The 19,122-nt window shown below is 39.9% G+C and overlaps 1 protein-coding gene across 1 annotated transcript in view; it reads right to left on the bottom strand.

Moving 5' to 3' along the window:
• The window catches only part of LOC115209274 (cullin-associated NEDD8-dissociated protein 1), an 86,926-nt gene that overhangs the window by 8,903 nt on the left and 58,901 nt on the right, over positions 1-19,122 (bottom strand). The window contains exons 25-31 of the mRNA XM_029777581.2: positions 12,470-12,564; positions 11,163-11,266; positions 9,772-9,839; positions 6,283-6,472; positions 5,239-5,427; positions 416-487; positions 1-127 (exon numbers count right to left, since the gene is read on the bottom strand). The exon at positions 1-127 is cut by the window's left edge and continues 45 nt beyond it. Coding sequence (XP_029633441.1) covers positions 1-127; positions 416-487; positions 5,239-5,427; positions 6,283-6,472; positions 9,772-9,839; positions 11,163-11,266; positions 12,470-12,564 — 845 coding nt within the window. The remainder of the gene's footprint in view (positions 128-415; positions 488-5,238; positions 5,428-6,282; positions 6,473-9,771; positions 9,840-11,162; positions 11,267-12,469; positions 12,565-19,122) is intronic.

Genomic DNA, 19,122 nt, shown 5'->3' with positions numbered 1-19,122 from the left:
TCAAGTAGGTTAACATCTTGATATCATAGTGATCCTTTAAACCATCTTCCACATGATTAAGGAATTCAAAGATATCAATTCGATCCAAACATGAATCCAGAAGGGTGTACATACATTCAAATGCAGCCTGTGAAAAAAAAAAAAAACCCAGAAAAGGGAAGAATTTAAAATTGTTTTTATTATTATTGACAAAAATCATTTTCAAAAAAATAAAAGAAATTATTATTATTATTATTGACAATTTCAAACCAGTTTCTACGTAATAGAATATATTACCACGTTCCTGTGAAGGTATCGAAATAATAGAATTTATCTAGTTCTGTGATTTGCAAGCACAACTTTGCATTGGATACAGCTAACCCCATTTACATTGTAAGGGGCCCCCAACATCTCAAGATGGTATAAAGTCACTTACCTTACGAATGTCAAGTCCATCATCTAGGGTGTGTTTGAAGGGACCCATTTCAACTTCCCTGATTAGTTCTTTCTGTGAAATAGATATTAATAAAAACACCTTAGCAGTAGTAGTAGTGGTGGTGGTGGTCATAATGGTGGTGTTGGTGATGGGGTTAATGGAAGTAGTAGTAGTAGTAGCAACATGCAGGCTTGTGACTATTCAACTAGAGCCCTAGGGAAAGGTATGTCCCCCACTCTCTACCCCTGACTTGTTTCTTATTTTATTGTAACAGTGGCAAGCTACAGGACTGTACCAAGCTCCATTGTTCTTTTCTGGCATGGTTTCAATAGCTGAATGGCCTTCCTAATGCTAACCACTTTACAGAGAGGACCGGGTGCTTTTCACATGGCACCGGCACTCGCAAAAGGTCAGTTCTGACCCTCCTTGATGTGACAGATCAATATCAGCAATTACACTTGGTTTACTTCTTCATCAATGTCTTTTTTTTATTGTGACAAATGGGAAAAGTACGTGTGTAGAATATATACATATATAGATCGCCGGTGGCACGTAAAAAGCACTGTCTGATCGTGGCCGTTGCCAACCTCACCTGGCCTCCGTGCCGGTGGCACGTAAAAAGCACCATCCGACCGTGGCTGTTTGCCAGCCTCGTCTGGCACCTATGCCGGTGGCACGTAAAAAGCACCCACTACACTCACAGAGTGGTTGGCGTTAGGAAGGGCATCCAGCCGTAGAAACACTGCCAGATCAGACTGGGCCTGGTGCAGCCTTCTGGCTTCCCAGACCCCAGTTCCACCATCCACCCATGCCAACATGGAAAGCGGACGCTAAACGATGATGATGATGATGATGTATATATAGCATGTAAAAAGCACTATTCGAGCGTGATCGATGCCAGTGCCACCTGACTGGCCCCATGCCCATGGTACGTAAAAAGCACCATGCAAGCATGGTCAATGCCAGTACCACCTGACTGGTCCCATGCTGGTGGCATGTAAATAGTGCCATTCAAGCATGGTCGATGCCAGTACCCCCTGACTGGCTCCTATGCTGATGGCATGTAAAAGCACCCACTACACTCTCGGAGTGGTTGGCGTTAGGAAGGACATCCAGCTGTAGAAACTCGGCCAGATCAGATTGGAGCCTGGTGCAGCCATCAGGTTTGCCAGCCTTCAGTCAAATCGTCCAACCCATGCCTGCATGGAAAAGGACGTTAAACAATGATGATGATATAAAGAGAGAGATAAATATACAGTAATCCCTTGACTATCGCCGGTGTTACATTCCAAAATCTCCTGGCGATAGGTGAAAATCTGCAAAGTAGAAACAGTACTCTCTTCTACTTGTTTCAGTCATTTGTTTTTTTGTGAGTTACGGGGACGTAAACACACCAGCATCGGTTGTCAAGCGATGTTGGAGGGGACAAACACAGACACACACATACATATATATGACAGGCTTCTTTCAGTTTCCGTCTACCAAATCCACTCACAAGGCTTTGGTCGGCCCGAGGCTATAGTAGAAGACACTTGCCCAAGGTGCCATGCAGTGGGAATGAACCTAGAACCATGTGGCTGGTAAGCAAGCTACTTACCACACAGCCACTCCTGTAAATATAATATTTACATTGGATGGATAGGTGTCCTCACCTTGTTTGTTGTCACCACATTTCGGCTGATGTACTCTCCAGCCTTCATCAGGTGTCCTGGTGGAATTTCAAAGCCAAACACTTACTGGGGTTCTCTGTTCTCATTCCTAAGGTATTTTTTGCTGATGTTAGTATTATTTATTCAAGTCAGTGACTGGGATTGAACCCAGAATCTTGGGGTTAGTAGCCTGCACTCTTAACCACTACACTATATGCTCATGGGCATATAGTGTAGTGCTTAAGTACTGTACATTTTTTAAAAATTATTTTTATAATATATATATATATGAAGGACTGAGATCTCTGGAGATGTGCTGTGACTGCAAAGACCCTGGATGCTTCCGGCACCAGTCCCGCATAGCCCCTGCCCATTCAAAGTACCTTGGATCCCAGAACATCTCGCTGTGCTTGAGGAGACCTGTTGAGTCAAGTGCATGTACATGAACATCGAAACAAATATCAATGGAAATAGTTGTGATACCTGTGCCGGTGGCACATAAAAAGCACCATCCGAACGTGGCCGTTGCCAGCGTCGCCTCGACTGGCTTCTGTGCCGGTGGCACGTAAAAAGCACCACTACACTCTCGGAGTGATTGGCATTAGGAAGGGCATCCAGCTGTAGAAACACTGCCAGATCAGACTGGAGCCTGGTGCAGCCCCTGGCTTCCCAGACCTTGGTCGAACCATCCAACCCGTGCTAGCGCGGAAAACGATGATGATGATGAAATATTTATTTCATTATAAACGCAAAACACCACCGAGGAATCGGCGTAAGCTTAAGTAATAAACTGTAATAGGTGAACCACGATATGGTGAGGGATTACTGCATACAAACAACTAAGTATATTCAGATGATAAACACCTGTATAAGCATAAACAGGTACATATGTATAGAGACAAATAAATTTACATTTACACAGAGCAGAAATAATACAGAATGCTAAGGAGAGAATGCTCAGTTTTTTTTTTTTAACTACAGCTGTTTCGCACCAAGCACCGAAGCCTATTGTCGAAGAAAGTTTTGTTGATGCATGACAATGCACACCCACATATGGCCACCCAGACCGTTAAAACCATTAACCAATTGGGTTTTGAGGTGCTGGAACACCCTTCTCTTGCTCCTTCTGACTATCATATCTTCGGACCACTCAAAGATGGTTTATGAGGTCATTGATTTCCTACGGATGATGTGAAGGAAGCAGTGCATAAATGGCTGCATGACCAACCAGAAACCTTCTTCTTGGAGGGAATATGCATGGTTGTGGACCACTGGACCAAGTGCATTGAAAAGGAAAGAGACTATATAGAAAGAAGGACTCATATCCAGATACAAAGATGCATGCGTGGACACATACATACATATGAGGGAGAGTCAAAAATTATACACACTTGTTTTTTTCAATGTATTTACACAAAAGCAGAGAATAAACAATTATGTCATTTTTCTGGCAAAAAAAGACAGACAAAAAAACAACAGGCGTAGGAGTGGTTGTGTGGTAAGTAGCTTGTTTACCAACCACATGGTTCCGGGTTGGGTTCAGTCCCACTGCGTGACACCTTGGGCAAGTGTCTTCTACTATAGCCTCGGGCCGACCAATGCCTTGTGCGTGGATTTGGTAGACGGAAACTGAAAGAAGCCCGTCGTATATATGTATATATGTGTATATATATATATATATATATATATGAATGCCTTTCCTCCCTTGGACACAAAGACCTGTTGAGGCAAGCGAAGTCGATATAGAACCTCATCCGACGACAGGCACCCATGCCAACCCCCCTTTGCTTGCGAAGACATGTTGGGGCAAGCGAAATCGAAATCGAAGTCAAAATCGAATTGAACCAGCCAGGATCCCTGGTCTGGTGGTACGTAAAAAGCACTATCCGACTCGTGGCCGATGCCAGCGCCGCCTCCACTGGCTTCTGTGCTGGTGGCACGTAAAATACACCAATCTGACCGTACGACAGGCACCCATGCCAACCCCCTTGCTTGCGAAGACATGTTGGGGCAAGCGAAATCAAATCGAATTGAACCAGCCAGGTTCCCTGGTCTGGTGGTACGTAAAAAGCACTATCCGACTCGTGGCCGATGCCAGCGCCGCCTCCACTGGCTTCCGTGCCGGTGGCACGTAAAATACACCAATCTGACCGTACAACAGGCACCCATGCCAACCCCCTTGCTTGCGAAGACATGTTGGGGCAAGCGAAATCGAAATTGAATTGAACCAGCCAGGATCCCTGGTCTGGTGGTACGTAAAAAGCACCATCCGACTCGTGGCCGATGCCAGCACCGCCTCGTCTGGCTTCCGTGCCGGTGGCACATAAAATACACCAATCCGACCGTGGCCGTTGCCAGCCTCGCCTGGCACCTGTGCAGGTGGCACGTAAAAAGCACCCACTACACTCACGGAGTGGTTGGCGTTAGGAAGGGCATCCAGCTGTAGAAACACTGCCAGATAAGACTGGAGCCTGGTGCAGCCTTCTGGCTTCCCAGATCCCCGGTCGAACCGTCCAACCCATGCTAGCATGGAGAACGGACGTTAAACGATGATGATGATGATGATGATGATATATGTATAATATTAAATTAGAGACAAAACCACTATTATGCAAATCAAACAAAGAAAGACTTAAGCCAATACATAAAATAATTTATATAAATTTAGAAATTTAACAATTATAAATAACCACTACGATCGTTTCATGTCTTATTTCAGCACATCTTTGAGACATTCCCTAATATTTATTATTAATATATATATATATATATATATATATATATATATGTGTGTGTGTGTGTGTGTGTGTGTGTATAAGTTTGTGTGTCTGTGTTTGCCCCCCCCCCCCGACCTTGCTTGACAACCGATGCTGGTGTGTTTACATCCTCGTAACTTAGCGGTTCAGCAAAAGGGACCGATAGAATAAGTACTAGGTTTACAAAGAACAAGTTCTGAGGTCAATTTGCTCAACTAAAGGTGGTGCTCCAGCATGGCCACAATCAAATGACTGAAACAAGTAAAAGAGTAAAAGAGAGAATAAGTATCAGGTTTTTAAAAAATGAAGTCCCGGAGTCGATTTATTCGATTAAAAATTCTTCAAGGCAGTAACCCAGCCTGGCCACAACCTAATGACTGAAGCCAAATAAAAGGTAAAAAAAAAAAAATGGACTTACTCTGACTTTTGTTTCATGGTAAAGATGTGGAAGAATAGAATCCAATAAGTCTCGAATAAGAGAAGGTTTGTTATGTGCAGCAGAATTAAAAGTTATCAGAGCAACTCGGCGTACATTTAAGTCGGGATCTTGTAATGTTTTCAAGAAATCACCAATATATGTTCGAAGTAAGGAATCGATTCCTTGTGGCTAAAAAGAGAAAACGAAAAAAATAAAATTAACAAAATGAAACAAGAAAAAAAATTATTACTTAATATTCTTTTCTACGCTAGGCACAAGGCCCGAAATTTTTGAGGGGAGGGGAAGAGGCTAGTCGATTTTAGATCTCAGTTACCCCACTATTTCCTTCGGTTTACTCTGAACAAAGAGTATTTGTTCCTGATGCTGTGGTGCCAATGCTTAAGAATTCTACACCCCTGCATTTGAAATCCAGCCAAAGGAATTGTCTATAAAAGGTAGGAATAGGAACTGGAGATTGGCACATTGCAAATATAGTGTTAGAACACAAAAGATTTAAGTTATTGGGACCTGGATTCATTAATCATCATTAAACTCTTCTCTAGCTTACTTGCATGGGTTGGACAGGTTTACATTGAGGCAGATTTTTCCAAAGCCAGATGTTTTCCTGTCACAAACCCTCACCTGTTTCCAAGCAAGGTAGTGTTTCCCCATGACCTGACATGTTCTTGAAGAATATTAGAAGTGAATGACACCCCTTGTGCGACAGTGATACTCATTTACAACCATCATGCCAAGACAAGGAGCTACAAACATACACAACTTCATACACACAAAGGGCTTCTTTCAGTTTCCGTCTACCAAATCCAATCATAAGGCTTTGGTCGGCCCGAGGCTATAGTTGAAGACACTTGCCCAAGGTGTCATGCAGAGGGATTGAACCCAGAACCATGGGGTTGGGAAGTAAACTTTTTAACCACACAGCCATACTTGTGCCTGAAATTAATTTTATTTATTTTAATTAATTACTGGGAACAAAGTAAATTATAACTAAGTGCAAATAACAGTATAAATTGTGTGTTTTACCTGGTCTGATATGGTGAATTTAACAGCTGTAACAACAGTGCTCCTTGTATAGGGGGAGGGAGAATCTAAATAACTTTTAAGGTTATTCAACAGCGTTGAAGGGTCAATTAGAGTTAATTTCCCTAGACATTCTGATACAACATTTCGTGTTCCTTCCTCAGGGCATTCACAATGGGCAAATAACATAGACCTGTTGGAAATAAAAATAATACATTTGAGAAAATCCAGAAAAAGAAATATTTGTAAAATTCGAAAAGAATGCAACAATTCTTTGAAATATTTTCAGACAAACTTTTAACAAAATTAAAAAAAAAAAACAACAGCCACCACAGTTTGGTTATTGCTAGCAAGCCAGAGAGCTGCACCAGATTCCTGTCATCTGTTTTGGCTTGGCTTCTACAGCCAGATGCCCTTCTTAATGCCAACCACTTTACAGAGTTTGTTGGGTGGATTTTATGTGGCACAAATACTTTTTATATTCATTTTAAGAATTATAATATTTAACCTCAAGTTCAAAATATAAACTTTCTTGTTAAGAAACACATTAAAACAATTATCTTCATTCTGAACAAAACCACATCTTATCTCTCTCTCTCTCTCTCTCTCTGATTTCAAGTGAGCAGCTTCACATCTTTTTGGGCCTAATACTTATTCTATCAGTCACTTTTGCTGAACCGCTAAGTTACGAGGACATAAACACAACAGCATCAATTGTCAAGCGATGGTGACAAACACAGGCACACAAACATACACACATATATATATATATATATATGACGGGCTTATTTCAGTTTCTGTCTCCCATATCCACTCACAAGGCTTTGGTCGGCCTGAGGCTATTGTAGAAGACACTTGCCCAAGGTGCCACGCAGTGGGACTGAACCCAGAACCATGTGGTTGGTAAGCAACTAAGTCCCTGAACAATTTCCATCCTTTCCTTACTCACCTCTCAAAAATGAGGGATTCTAGTTGGACAAAAATAAATAAATCAGTTTGAAAAGTAAATATTGAAACATTGGAAGCTGATTTTATAAACCTTTCCAGTCTGGGATCAATAATATCAGAAGTAAGAGAGAGAGCTCCTGTGATGATATGAACAAAAATCAAGGAGTGATTATTATCATTATTATTATTATTATTATTATTACTACTAATACTATTCATCATCATTTAACGTCTGCACCAGGCTCCAATCTTGATCTGGCAGACTTTCTACAGCTGGATGCCCTTCCTAACGCCAAACACTTTGAGAGTGTAGTGGGTGCTTTTACGTGCCACTGGCACGAGGGCCAGTCAGGCGGTACTGGCAACGGCCACGCTCAAATGGTGTTTTTTACGTGCCACCTGCACAGGAGCCAGTCCATCGGCACTGGCAACGACCTCGCTCAAATGTTTTTTCAGGTGCAGAAATTTAACAGAATATCTTTTTTGGTCCTTTGCCAAGATACGAGAAATCTATTTGAACCATGACCATCAACATTGACTCTATAAACATCAACTGAGACAGCTCAGATTTGTATTTTGACCACAGGCCACTCGGTGATCAGCTATACCATGGTCAATATTGAGTTGGAAGATATAAGTGGTTCTAAGACCTGTTGAAGACTTTGCTGCTCACTTTGGTAAAGTCACTGGCGGAAAGAGATTGAAGATGTAATAACCAGCACCGAGAATAAATCAATGAAGGAGGGTTGAGAAAGGAACAGAAAAAATACAATGAATCGAGTCTATTAATGGGGAAATGACAGGGAATAAATATAAGAGGCCAAAGGTCTAGATTTATTCCATTTTACGATAATGCCAATCTGGGAACTTCTTGAAGCAACAGTAGTTTTCCTTATTTTTATTTTCCTAAAATTTTCGTTGCGTCTTGCAACCTTTTCAATAGTCTTGACTCTGTCCGTTATTTACACTGCGTTCCCTTTTGTTTGTTTGTGCACATCCAACCAAAGTACAAATATATGGGAAACTACCACCTGTGTCATCTCTTGTGAAAGGTAGGAGAGTCCAGTTTGCTGGACATTGTTGTAGAGCTGAAAAAGAGGTAATTTCTACTCTCCACCTCTGGAAGCCATCTCCTCGCGATACCAAAGGGCGCACACTCTCCTACCCTGATGTAATCTCCAGGGATACAGGCATCCAGCAACAGGACCTCCGTAATGCCATGATGGACCGTGAAGTCTGGCATAGCATGGTAAATTCCATTGTCTCAACCACGGTCGAACAATGATGATGATGTAGTTTTCATAGGCAGACAGGAATGTAAAATGAAAGTAACAGAAACAGATGATTTTTTTTTATATTTTAAGTTCTCTTTTTATAAAAACAGCTTTATAGCCAGAGCGGCTAACTGGCTCCCGTGTGCCGATGGCATGTAAAAGGGCACCATTCGAGTGTGATCGTTACCAGCATCGCCTTACTGGCACCTGTGCTGGTGGCATGTGTAAAAAGATTCAAGTGAGGTTGTTGCCAGTACCACCTGACTGGCCCCCGTGCCAGTGGCACGTAAAAGCACCCACTACACTCTCGGAGTGGTTGGCGTTAGGAAGAGTATCAAGAAACTCTGTCTGATCACGATTGGAGCCTGATGCAGCCATTTGGTTCGCCAGTCCTCAATCAAATCGTCCAACCCATGCTAGCATGGAAAGCGGACGTTAAACAATGATGATGATGATGATGATTAATTTTTTCATGTTAAATTGAGTTGCATTGGTTTTAGTGAATTGAAAATTTTCTTTCTGTTGGAACAACAGTTATCAAAGCTGGATATCTTTTCCAATGTTTAACAATGAAACTCTATGGAACGTATTTGTTTACCTAATATAACGAAGCAAACTGAATGATATGCTTTGCTCACGAGGATTATACATACATATATACATACACACACATTTATACATACAAACACATACATACATGCATGCATGTATAGGCACACACACACACACTGACCCACACACATGCGCACAAACAAACAAAAGGGAACGCAGTGTAAATAACGGACAGAGTCAAGACTATTGAAAAGGTTGCAAGATGCAACGAAAATTTTAGGAAAAAGTGGAAATTTTACCGGTGAGTGTGTTACATTATAAGGCACAAAGAGAAAATGACTCTCCCCAGACACAACTGAATATGCTTCAACACACGAACTCATATAAAGAATCTTGCAAACCAAATCCCCAAAACAAATTATACAATAGGTTAACATAAAATACTCAAGACGGTCAGTGCCTAAGACTTCTAACAAAGCAGCTGTGATGCTTCGATCAATGGAAAGGAAAATTAGGGAGAGGATAGGAAAACTATTTCAAACTATGTAGAGAGAAACTAAATGTAAAACTTAGTAACATGACTGAATATAAATGTAAATCTTGTAGAAAAGGAAATAAATTCCATTTGTTAAATTGGTTCATAAATTACAGCAGGATATACTTGGTTATGGTTATAATTAGTTAGCAATAAATATTAACAGGGAAAGTAATTACATACCAAATGTCTTCTACATATGGTTTCAAGTTATCAACAGTGGATTCGTTAACTGACTGGCAGCTAATTATCTAAAAATAAAAATTAAAAAAAAAAAAAACATTTGAAAAATCAATGCATCAATTATTTTAACGAATCAAAGTTTGCTTTGAAAGGAGGAAAATTAAGAGAATGTTGAGTGGCAAGGAAGCTGAGAGTTGGCAGAAACGAGGGAGAAGAGCCTCCTATTTTTAGGTTTTCAAAGGAAATCCTGTTGAGATGTATTTTACCTTTCATTCTTATGGCTTTGCTAACAACATAAATAACAATATGGGCCTCACCGAGGCAATGACTAGTGACCGGGACCTCAGGAAATATGTCGAGCTGCAGAAGACTTTGCAAGCGGAAGTGTGGCCATAACCTTGTGGCCTATGCTAGGGGTGTAACCAGCCCACTCATGCGTGCCTTTCCTTCATTGGACACTAAACTCTGCTTGCGAAGACCTGTTGAGGCAAGTGAAATGGAAGTCGAAATCAAATTCGGTGACTGGCATCCGTTGCTAGTGGAGCGCTAAGAGTACCATACGAGTGAGATCGTTGCCAGAGCAACAAGCTGGCCTTCATGCTGATGGCACGTTAAGCACACCGTTCAAGCGTGATCATTACTGCATTGCCTTACTAGCACTTGTGCTGGCGGCACGTGAAACTTTCGAGTGAGGTCGTTGCCAGTACCGCTGGACTGGCTCCTGTGCAGGTGGCACATAAAAAGCAACATTTGGGCGTGGCCGTTGCCAGTACCACCAAACTGGCCCTTGTGCTGGTGGCATGTAAAAGCACCCACTACACTCTCAGAGTGGTTGGCGTTAGAAAGGGCATCCAGCTGTAGAAAGTCTGCCAGATCAGATTGGAATCTGGTTCGCCAGACCGCAGTCAAATCGTCCAACCCATGCTAGCATGAAAAGCAGACGTTAAATGATGATGATGATGAAATTCCATTTGAACCACTACACCTTGTTACACTGTGAAAATTGATCTTTTGTCTAATCAAATAAAATCCTTAATTGCAATAATCAAGTGTATATCGTACTAAAAACTGATCTCCCCAGCAATTATTGTGTTGTTGCCTTAAGATATTATTTACACCATCCCAGAGATGGAGACTGGTTTTGGATGAAGTCAAATTCTTGAAGTGTATAATTTCCACTCCTTGAATAACCAAGATATTTGAAATAGTTACAATGCGGATGTTATGAGTGTAGAGCACCCTGAACACAGAGAAATTAGGTCAACAGGCTGGTGGCGTAGGACTTAAAATATGTATATTCACAGTGAAATCAAGGTCACCAATATACCAAGAAGGGACTAAGAATTAGTTTATGAATTGCTGACTCAAAAGTATGCGAAAATTCAACTTACCTCTTTTAGAGAATGTAATAACAGATATTGTCTTTTAGGTTGATTCTTGATTTCTTGTAATACAAATGGCAGGAAGTAGGTCAAATTACCCACACTGACATTACCTGAAAGTATCATAAAAAGGTAGTAGTATTATTAGTAGTAATAATAATCAAAATAATAATAATAATAATAATAATAATAATAATAATAATAATAATAATAATAATAAAGGTTTCAAATTTTGCCACAAGGGCAGCAACTTTGGGGGAGGGGATGAGTCGATTACATTGACCCCCAGTGCTCAACTGGTACTTATTTTATCGACCCTGAAAGGATGAAAGGTAAAGTCAACCTTGGTGGAATTTTTACAGATGGTTGCCCCACCAACCACTCAGCAGTGCTTTTTACATGGCACAAGCACAGGTGAGGTCACATCATTAAAATCTGAAAGCTATGAGATAAACGATGATTAATTAAAAGCAATGTGAATGAAAAAGCATTACATCTGACTGAATAATTTGAATGCGAAAGGATTGACCCTTTTCCTTTATATCTCACAAAACCCACCTGCCCATGAAGTGTAGAACCAATCATACTCATTTCTAACCCTTTCATCTCCACATTTAACAATCACCTCTCCAATACAACATTTTCCTTTTACTTAAAATCAGCAGACAGTTATACACCGGTATCTTGCACAATCATGTTTAAAACATGAGTGTCGCCTGACTGGCTCCTGTGCCAGTGGTGCGTAAAAAAACACCACTCAAGCGTGGTTGATGCCAGAGCTGCCTGACTGGCTGGCTCCAATGCCAGTGGCACAGAAAAAGCACCCCCTAGATCCAGCTGTAGGAACCTTGCCAGATCAGATTGGAGCTGGTACAGCCTCCTGGCCTGTCACTCCTGAGTCAAACCGTCCAACCCATGCCAGCATGGAAAGCGGACGTTAAACGATGATGATGATGATATTGACTGGCTTCAGTGCTGGTGGCACATAAAAGGCGGCATCTGATCGTGGTTGATGCCAGCCCCCTCTGGCTCCTATGCTGGTGGCACATAAAAAAAGCACCCACTACACTCTCGGAGTGGTTGGCGTTAGGAAGGGCATCTAGCTGTAGAAACTCTGCCAGATCAAGATTGGAGCCTGGTGCAGCCATCTGGTTCGCCAGTCCTCAGTCATTCATCCAACCCATGCAAGCATGGAAAGCAGACGTTAAACGATAATGATGATGATATAAATCTACTGGAAATACTTACCACAACACTGACCCCTACGTATTCACAAAGCCAGCAGAAAACTATAAGAGAAGAGAAATGCAACTGACCTAAAGCATAAGATGCGGCAGATTTTATTTCTTCATTTTGGGATGAAAATGATTCTAATATCACATTCTCGATCTTACCATATCCACTAAGATCTCTGAAGAAGAGGAAAATAATCAACATCAGTCTTTTAAGGGAAAATAATATTTTCAGTGGATATAAAACTTTGGTAGCTTCTAACATCAAAAGTTCTTTCAAAGGAAATTAATTAGTGAAACAATTAAACGATTGTTTACATGTACTGGTGTGGTCAGTTTCTTTGAAAGGGTTTCGTGGTAGAATAATCAATATTAACAAACATGTCCAAGTAAACAAACAAACAAACAATAAGGTCATTAATCATAAACACAATATTAATCATCATCAAGCGATCAATATTAATCATAACAACCATCAAACATATAATAGTGTCATATTGGTTTCAAATTTTGGCACAAGGCCAGCAATTTCAGGGTAGGGGCTATGATGATGATGATGATGATGAGGAGGAGGAGGATTTGTTTTATTTGCGATGGATGCACTGAAGAAGTGTCCGTTATGAACACACTGGACACAGACTTCCTTGAACGCCTGGATGGTTCACTAGAAGTAGTTGATAGCTTTTGTTACCTGGAAGATGTAATTAGCAAGCAAGGTGGTTGCTCTGAAAGTCTTTAAACTGGCAGACTGTCGGTTATGACGACGAGGGTTCCAGTTGTTCCAATCAACAGAACAGCCTGCTCGTGAAATTAACATGCAAGTGGCTGAGTACTCCACAGACACGCACATCCCTAATGATAGAGAGATTCAGTGTGACACAGAGTGGGACAAGGCTGGCCCTTTGAATTACAAGTAGAACTCATTTTTGCCAGCTGGAGTGGACTTATTATTCTTATGCGCCCTTTTCAAGCCTAGCCAGGCTCATGGGCCCCGGTTTCTATGGCATATGTGTTCCCCCCCAGCAAATACAGTGAGAGAATGAAAGAGTTTAGAAGGAATATGTATGTGCGTGCGTGAGTGTGTGTGTATGTATATATATATATATATGTAATAAATAAAATATATGCATGCATGCAAACATATATGTACGTACCTACATCTACATGTATATATATACATGCATATATAAATAAATATATACATGTAGATGTATGTACGTACATATATGTTTGCATGCATGCATATATTTTATTTATTACATTATTGTCTGACAGCGCGTTCGCGTCAGGGTCGATTCGATTCGTCGTTTCGTCCCACTTCCCTTCCACCCAGTTTTGTTATATATATGTATATATATATATATATACATACATACACACACACACTCAATTCACAGGCAGACAGACATATATATATATATATATATATAATCTTTTATTTGTTTTAAGTCATCTCACTGTGGCCATGCTGGAGCACCACTTTTAGTTGAACAAATCGACACCAGGGCTTATTCTTTGTACACCTAGCACTTATTCTATCAGTCTCTTTTGCAGAACCGCTAAGGTACAGGGACGTAAACACACCAGCAGCGGTTGTCAAGTGATGCCGAGGCAACAAACACAGACACATAAACATACATACATATACATACAACAGGCTTCTTTCAGTTTCTGTCTACTAAATCCATTCACAAGGCTTTGGTCTGCCCGAAGCTATAGTAGAAGACACTTGCCTAAGGTGCCATGCAGTGGGACTGAACCCAGAACCATGTGGTTGGTAAGCAAGCTTCTTATCACACAACTACTCCTGCACCTATATATATATTTATGTATGTATGTGTGTGTATACACACACATATATATACATACAAAGTGTGTATATATACATATATATATATATATATATATATATATACACACACACACACACACAAATGCATGAGCATTTATGTAGAGTGGTTGACATAAGGAAGGGCATCCAGCCATTTGAAACCTTGCCAAATCAGATTGAAGCCTGGTGCAGCTTCCTAGCTTACCAGTTTTCGGTCAAACTGTCCAACCCATGCCAGCATAGAAGGATGATGATGATGATATATGTGTGTGTGTGTGTGTGCATATATACTCACATACATAGATACATATAAATGGAAACCTACTAAATAGCATCACTTATCTTGGCAGCATTGTCATGTGACAATAAACTACACAAAACAGTTTGGTTAAAGGTTCCTCTGCATTTGGACGCCTTACTGATTGACTACAGAAAAACCATAACGCCTCAATGAAAATTAAACATTTCAAGTGTTCAGGGCCATTGTCATCTCACTTCTGTTGTATGATGCACAAGGATGGACACTTTACAAAAAATTAAGTGAAAAACACTGATTCTTCTGTCATGTAACATCTGACAGCTGTTACGACTATCAAATGGTGGCAATGTAAACATACATATCCACATACCAATATACACACACACATACATATATATATATATATCTTTACTCTCTTTTACTCTTTTACTTGTTTCAGTCATTTGACTGCGGCCATGCTGGAGCACCACCTTTAGTCGAGCAAATCGACCCCGGGACTTATTCTTTGTAAGCCCAGTACTTATTCTATCGGCCTCTTTTGCCGTACCGCTAAGTGACGGGGACGTAAACACACCAGCATCGGTTGTCAAGCAATGCTAGGGGGGCAAACACAGACACACAAACACATACATATACATATACGACAGGCTTCTTTCAGTTTCTGTTTACCAAATCCACTCACAAGGCATTGGTCGGCCCGGGGCTATAGCAGAAGACACTTGCCCAAGATGCCACACAGTGGGACTGAACCCGGAACCATGTGGTTGATTAGCAAGCTACTTACCACACAGCCACTCCTGCGCCTATATATATATATATATATATATATATATATATATATATTTATATTGGGTCATCCCATAAATAATGCAGTTTTTCAACTGCATGAACTAACAGTCAGAGGGGAATGGGATAAACTACCTGCATCAACTTGCTAGAAAAGCAGGTAGTAGTTTTATCTTGTACTTATTCTTAGTGCAAGTTTTGAAGAGTGCACTTCCATTTTAACAGCTATTTTTTCAAAGCTATAATGGAAGTGACAAGGGGACATATTCGACATATTTTGCTTTATGAGTTCAATAAAGGCAACAACGCAATGGGAAGTGCGAGGAATATTAATGCAGTATATGGGGATTGGACAATATGCATAAGCCAGTGTCAACGGTGGTTCCAGCTGAAACTACAGCCTAGAAGATGTGCCTTGTTCTGGAAGATCTGTAGAGCTTGACGAGGATGTCCTGCAAACCCTGGTGGAACAAAATCCCATTGTAATTGTTGGGGAACTAGCAGAGAAGCTTGGATTTGGTCATTCAACCATTCATTGACACCAGCGTTAGAAGAAAAGCAACCATCTTTGGTTTCAAGATGAAAGGTGCTCTTCCATCAGGATAATTCTCAGCTACATACAGTAAGGATGACATTCCAAAGGCTGGAGCAGTTTGAATGGGAAACAATGCCCCACCCACCATATTCGCCAGACGTTGCCCCATCTGATTATCATTTATTCCGCAGTCTTCAAAACCAGAATATGAATTCTGTAGATGAGGTCAGAACAGTACTGGAGGAGTATTTTTCATCACGGGCAAGTGAATTTTGGAAGAGGGACCTTGCAAGTCTACCAGATAGATGGAAGAGCATTGTAGAAAATGAAGGAGAGTATATTTTAGATTATCTTCAAGTTTATCTTCATTTTGAAAAATTTAAGCATAAAAAAAAACCGCATTACTTATGGGATGACCCAATACACACACACACACAAACATGCTCTCATGCATATATAACTATGTATATAATATACACACACACACAAACAATAGAAGAGAGAGTCAGCCATAGGGGATGCATTAATTATGAATAACATCATTATCTATTTTCTTACAGAATTTAGAAGTCATCCCACCATTCACACTCTCATCAAACAGCTATACTACACAGCAGTAAAACACAGGCTGTGACAGGCAAGAACATGCATAGGCTTAAAAGAAATGAAGCCAGCATGTTTCGCTGGATGTGCAATGTCAGTGTGCATGTGTGACAGAGTGTAAAGCATCTTGAGAGAAACGTTAGGCATAAGAAGAGGCATCAGATGGGGTGTGCAAGAGAGATGACTGCTGGTATGGTCGTGTGATGCATATGGATGAGGACAACTATGTAAAGAAGTGCCGATCCCTAAGTGTGGAGGGAACCTGTGGTAGAGGTAGATGAAGGAAGACATGGGATGAGGTAGTGAAGTATGATCTCCAAACTTTGGGCCTCACAAAGACAATGTCTAGTGACCGAGACCTTTGGTGATGTGCTGTGCTTGAGAAGACCCATCGAATCAAGTGAAATCGTAGTCATGGCTGATGCTGGTGTCACGTAACAGGCACTTGTGTTGGTGGCACGTAAAGAACACCTTTCAAGCGTTGGGCCTCACGGAGGTAAAGCAGTTGAGTCCCTTTCAAACGATGGGTTTCACAGAGGCAAAGTGGCTGAGTTCCTTTTGAGTGTTGGGCCTCACAAAGACAATGTCTAGTGACCGAGACCTTTGGTGATGTGCTGTGCTTGAGAAGACCCATCAAACCAAGTGAAATCGTAGTCATGGCTGATGCTGGTGTCACGTAACTGGCACCTGTGCAGGTGGAATGTAAAGAGCACCTTTTTAGTGTTGAGCCTCACGGAGGCAAAGTGGCTGAGTTCCTTTTGAGTGTTGGGCCTCACAGGAGGCAGTGACCAAGACCTTTGGCATTATGTTGTGCTTGAGAAGAAGACGCATCAAGCTGAGCAAACTTGCAGTTGTGGAAGATACCGGTGTCACATAAATGGCACATGTACCGGTGGCACCCATTACACTCTCGGAGTGGTTGGTGTTAGGAAGGGCATCCAGCAGAAGAAACCATGCCAAATCAGACTGGAGTTTGGTGCAGCCTTCCAGCTTACCAGCCCTGGTCAAACCATCCGACCCATGCCAGCATGGACAACGGATGTTAAATGACGATGATGATGATAAATACATAGCAGTTTCACTGACTGTCTTCTATTATTAAGTCGGCCATTTTCTGCTGTAAGTCATAAAGTCCCCAGCCTTTTCAATAAATGAAAAGGGACAGACAGGCTGGCATGAACTGGTTTTATAAAAACTCTTTGACTTCTAAATTCCATGAGAAAAGAAATGATGATGATACTTATGAATAACACTTCCTGTCAGTGTCTTTTCATCTATTGATATGTAAGTATATGTAGGTATATGAGTATATATGTAAATGCATATATATATATATATATATATATACTTGCATTAAAGACCCGTCGTTGCCGGGTCATAGTGCTAGTGCATGTATATATGTGTATATATATGTGTACATCTATATATATATATATACATCTACACATAAAATGCAAAATACAAAGTTATATCTTGATATCGCTAGTGATAACAATACTCAAAATATATAACAAACTGGAATTGTTAGCTCTTCTTTTTTTCTCTACATTGTATACTTTATAGACAATAATAGTCTTTTCTTTAATCTAATTTTTTTATTATCCATCTGGACTATTCCATTTCTGCACGCTAATTTTATTTTTAATTTATTCCCATTCATGTGAAACCACTTATTCAAGTTCAAATCATTGATGCAATTTTATACCAATTGCTATTTTTACTTATATTATACTTTAGTTTGATTTTAATTATTACTTACTACATATAATTAAATTGTTATTATTATTTTTATTGTTAAAGTGAAAGCATCTGACATAAAATAGAGAAATATTTTTGTTTCACTTTTAACACGTAATACTGAAATAGTGGAGATATGATATTGCTATGGGCTCGCTCTAGGCAAGAAGTTGAACATTTTTTTTTACCCATGAAACTACATGGACCCTAAGTAAGGCATGTGTAAAATTTGAATGAAATTGGTTGTGTAGTTCTCAAGTTTTAGGGAAACACACAGACAGACACACATTCTCAGTTTTATATATATAAAGATATATATATAGTTGAAACATTCCTGTCACAACCTGGGACCTTGAAGACTGCTAAAATGCAAGAAAGTATACTAGTCCCCTAATATTTGATATTCAATATTTCATCTATTCAATAAGACAATCAATACTTCATTTCATTTTACTATATATATATATATATATATCTATACTATATATTCTACATTAACATTATAAAGAATATAAATAAAACATAAAAAGCAGATAGAGTTGGAATTCCTTTGAATAATATATATCCTTCTATACACAATCATACAAACCCCTATTTATATATATATATATATATATAGAGAGAGAGAGAGAGAGAGAGAAAGTTATTTCATTCCACACAGTTAGAAACATAGGTAAAATAAAAGTTGAAAATGCACTGAGAATAGTTATGTTTAAAGATTAAATTAGGGCAAGCTTCAAACACTAGTCAGGAGCAAAGACAGCTGCAACATAAGTCACGTCATTCTATTTCAACTTTCTGAAAAATCAATGAAACTTGTGAAACTGGTTAAATATTTAAATACAATAAAAATAAAACATTTTAACTATTCTAAGTGCATTTTCAACTTCTATTTTACCTATATATATATATATATATATATATATATGTATATATATGTGTGTGTATATATACATATATATATATAGTAATGTTTATATGCCAAC

The sequence above is a fragment of the Octopus sinensis genome, linkage group LG3, assembly GCF_006345805.1.
Source record: "Octopus sinensis linkage group LG3, ASM634580v1, whole genome shotgun sequence".
NCBI lineage: Eukaryota > Metazoa > Mollusca > Cephalopoda > Octopoda > Octopodidae > Octopus > Octopus sinensis.
This window is presented reverse-complemented; position numbering and strand designations above follow the sequence as displayed.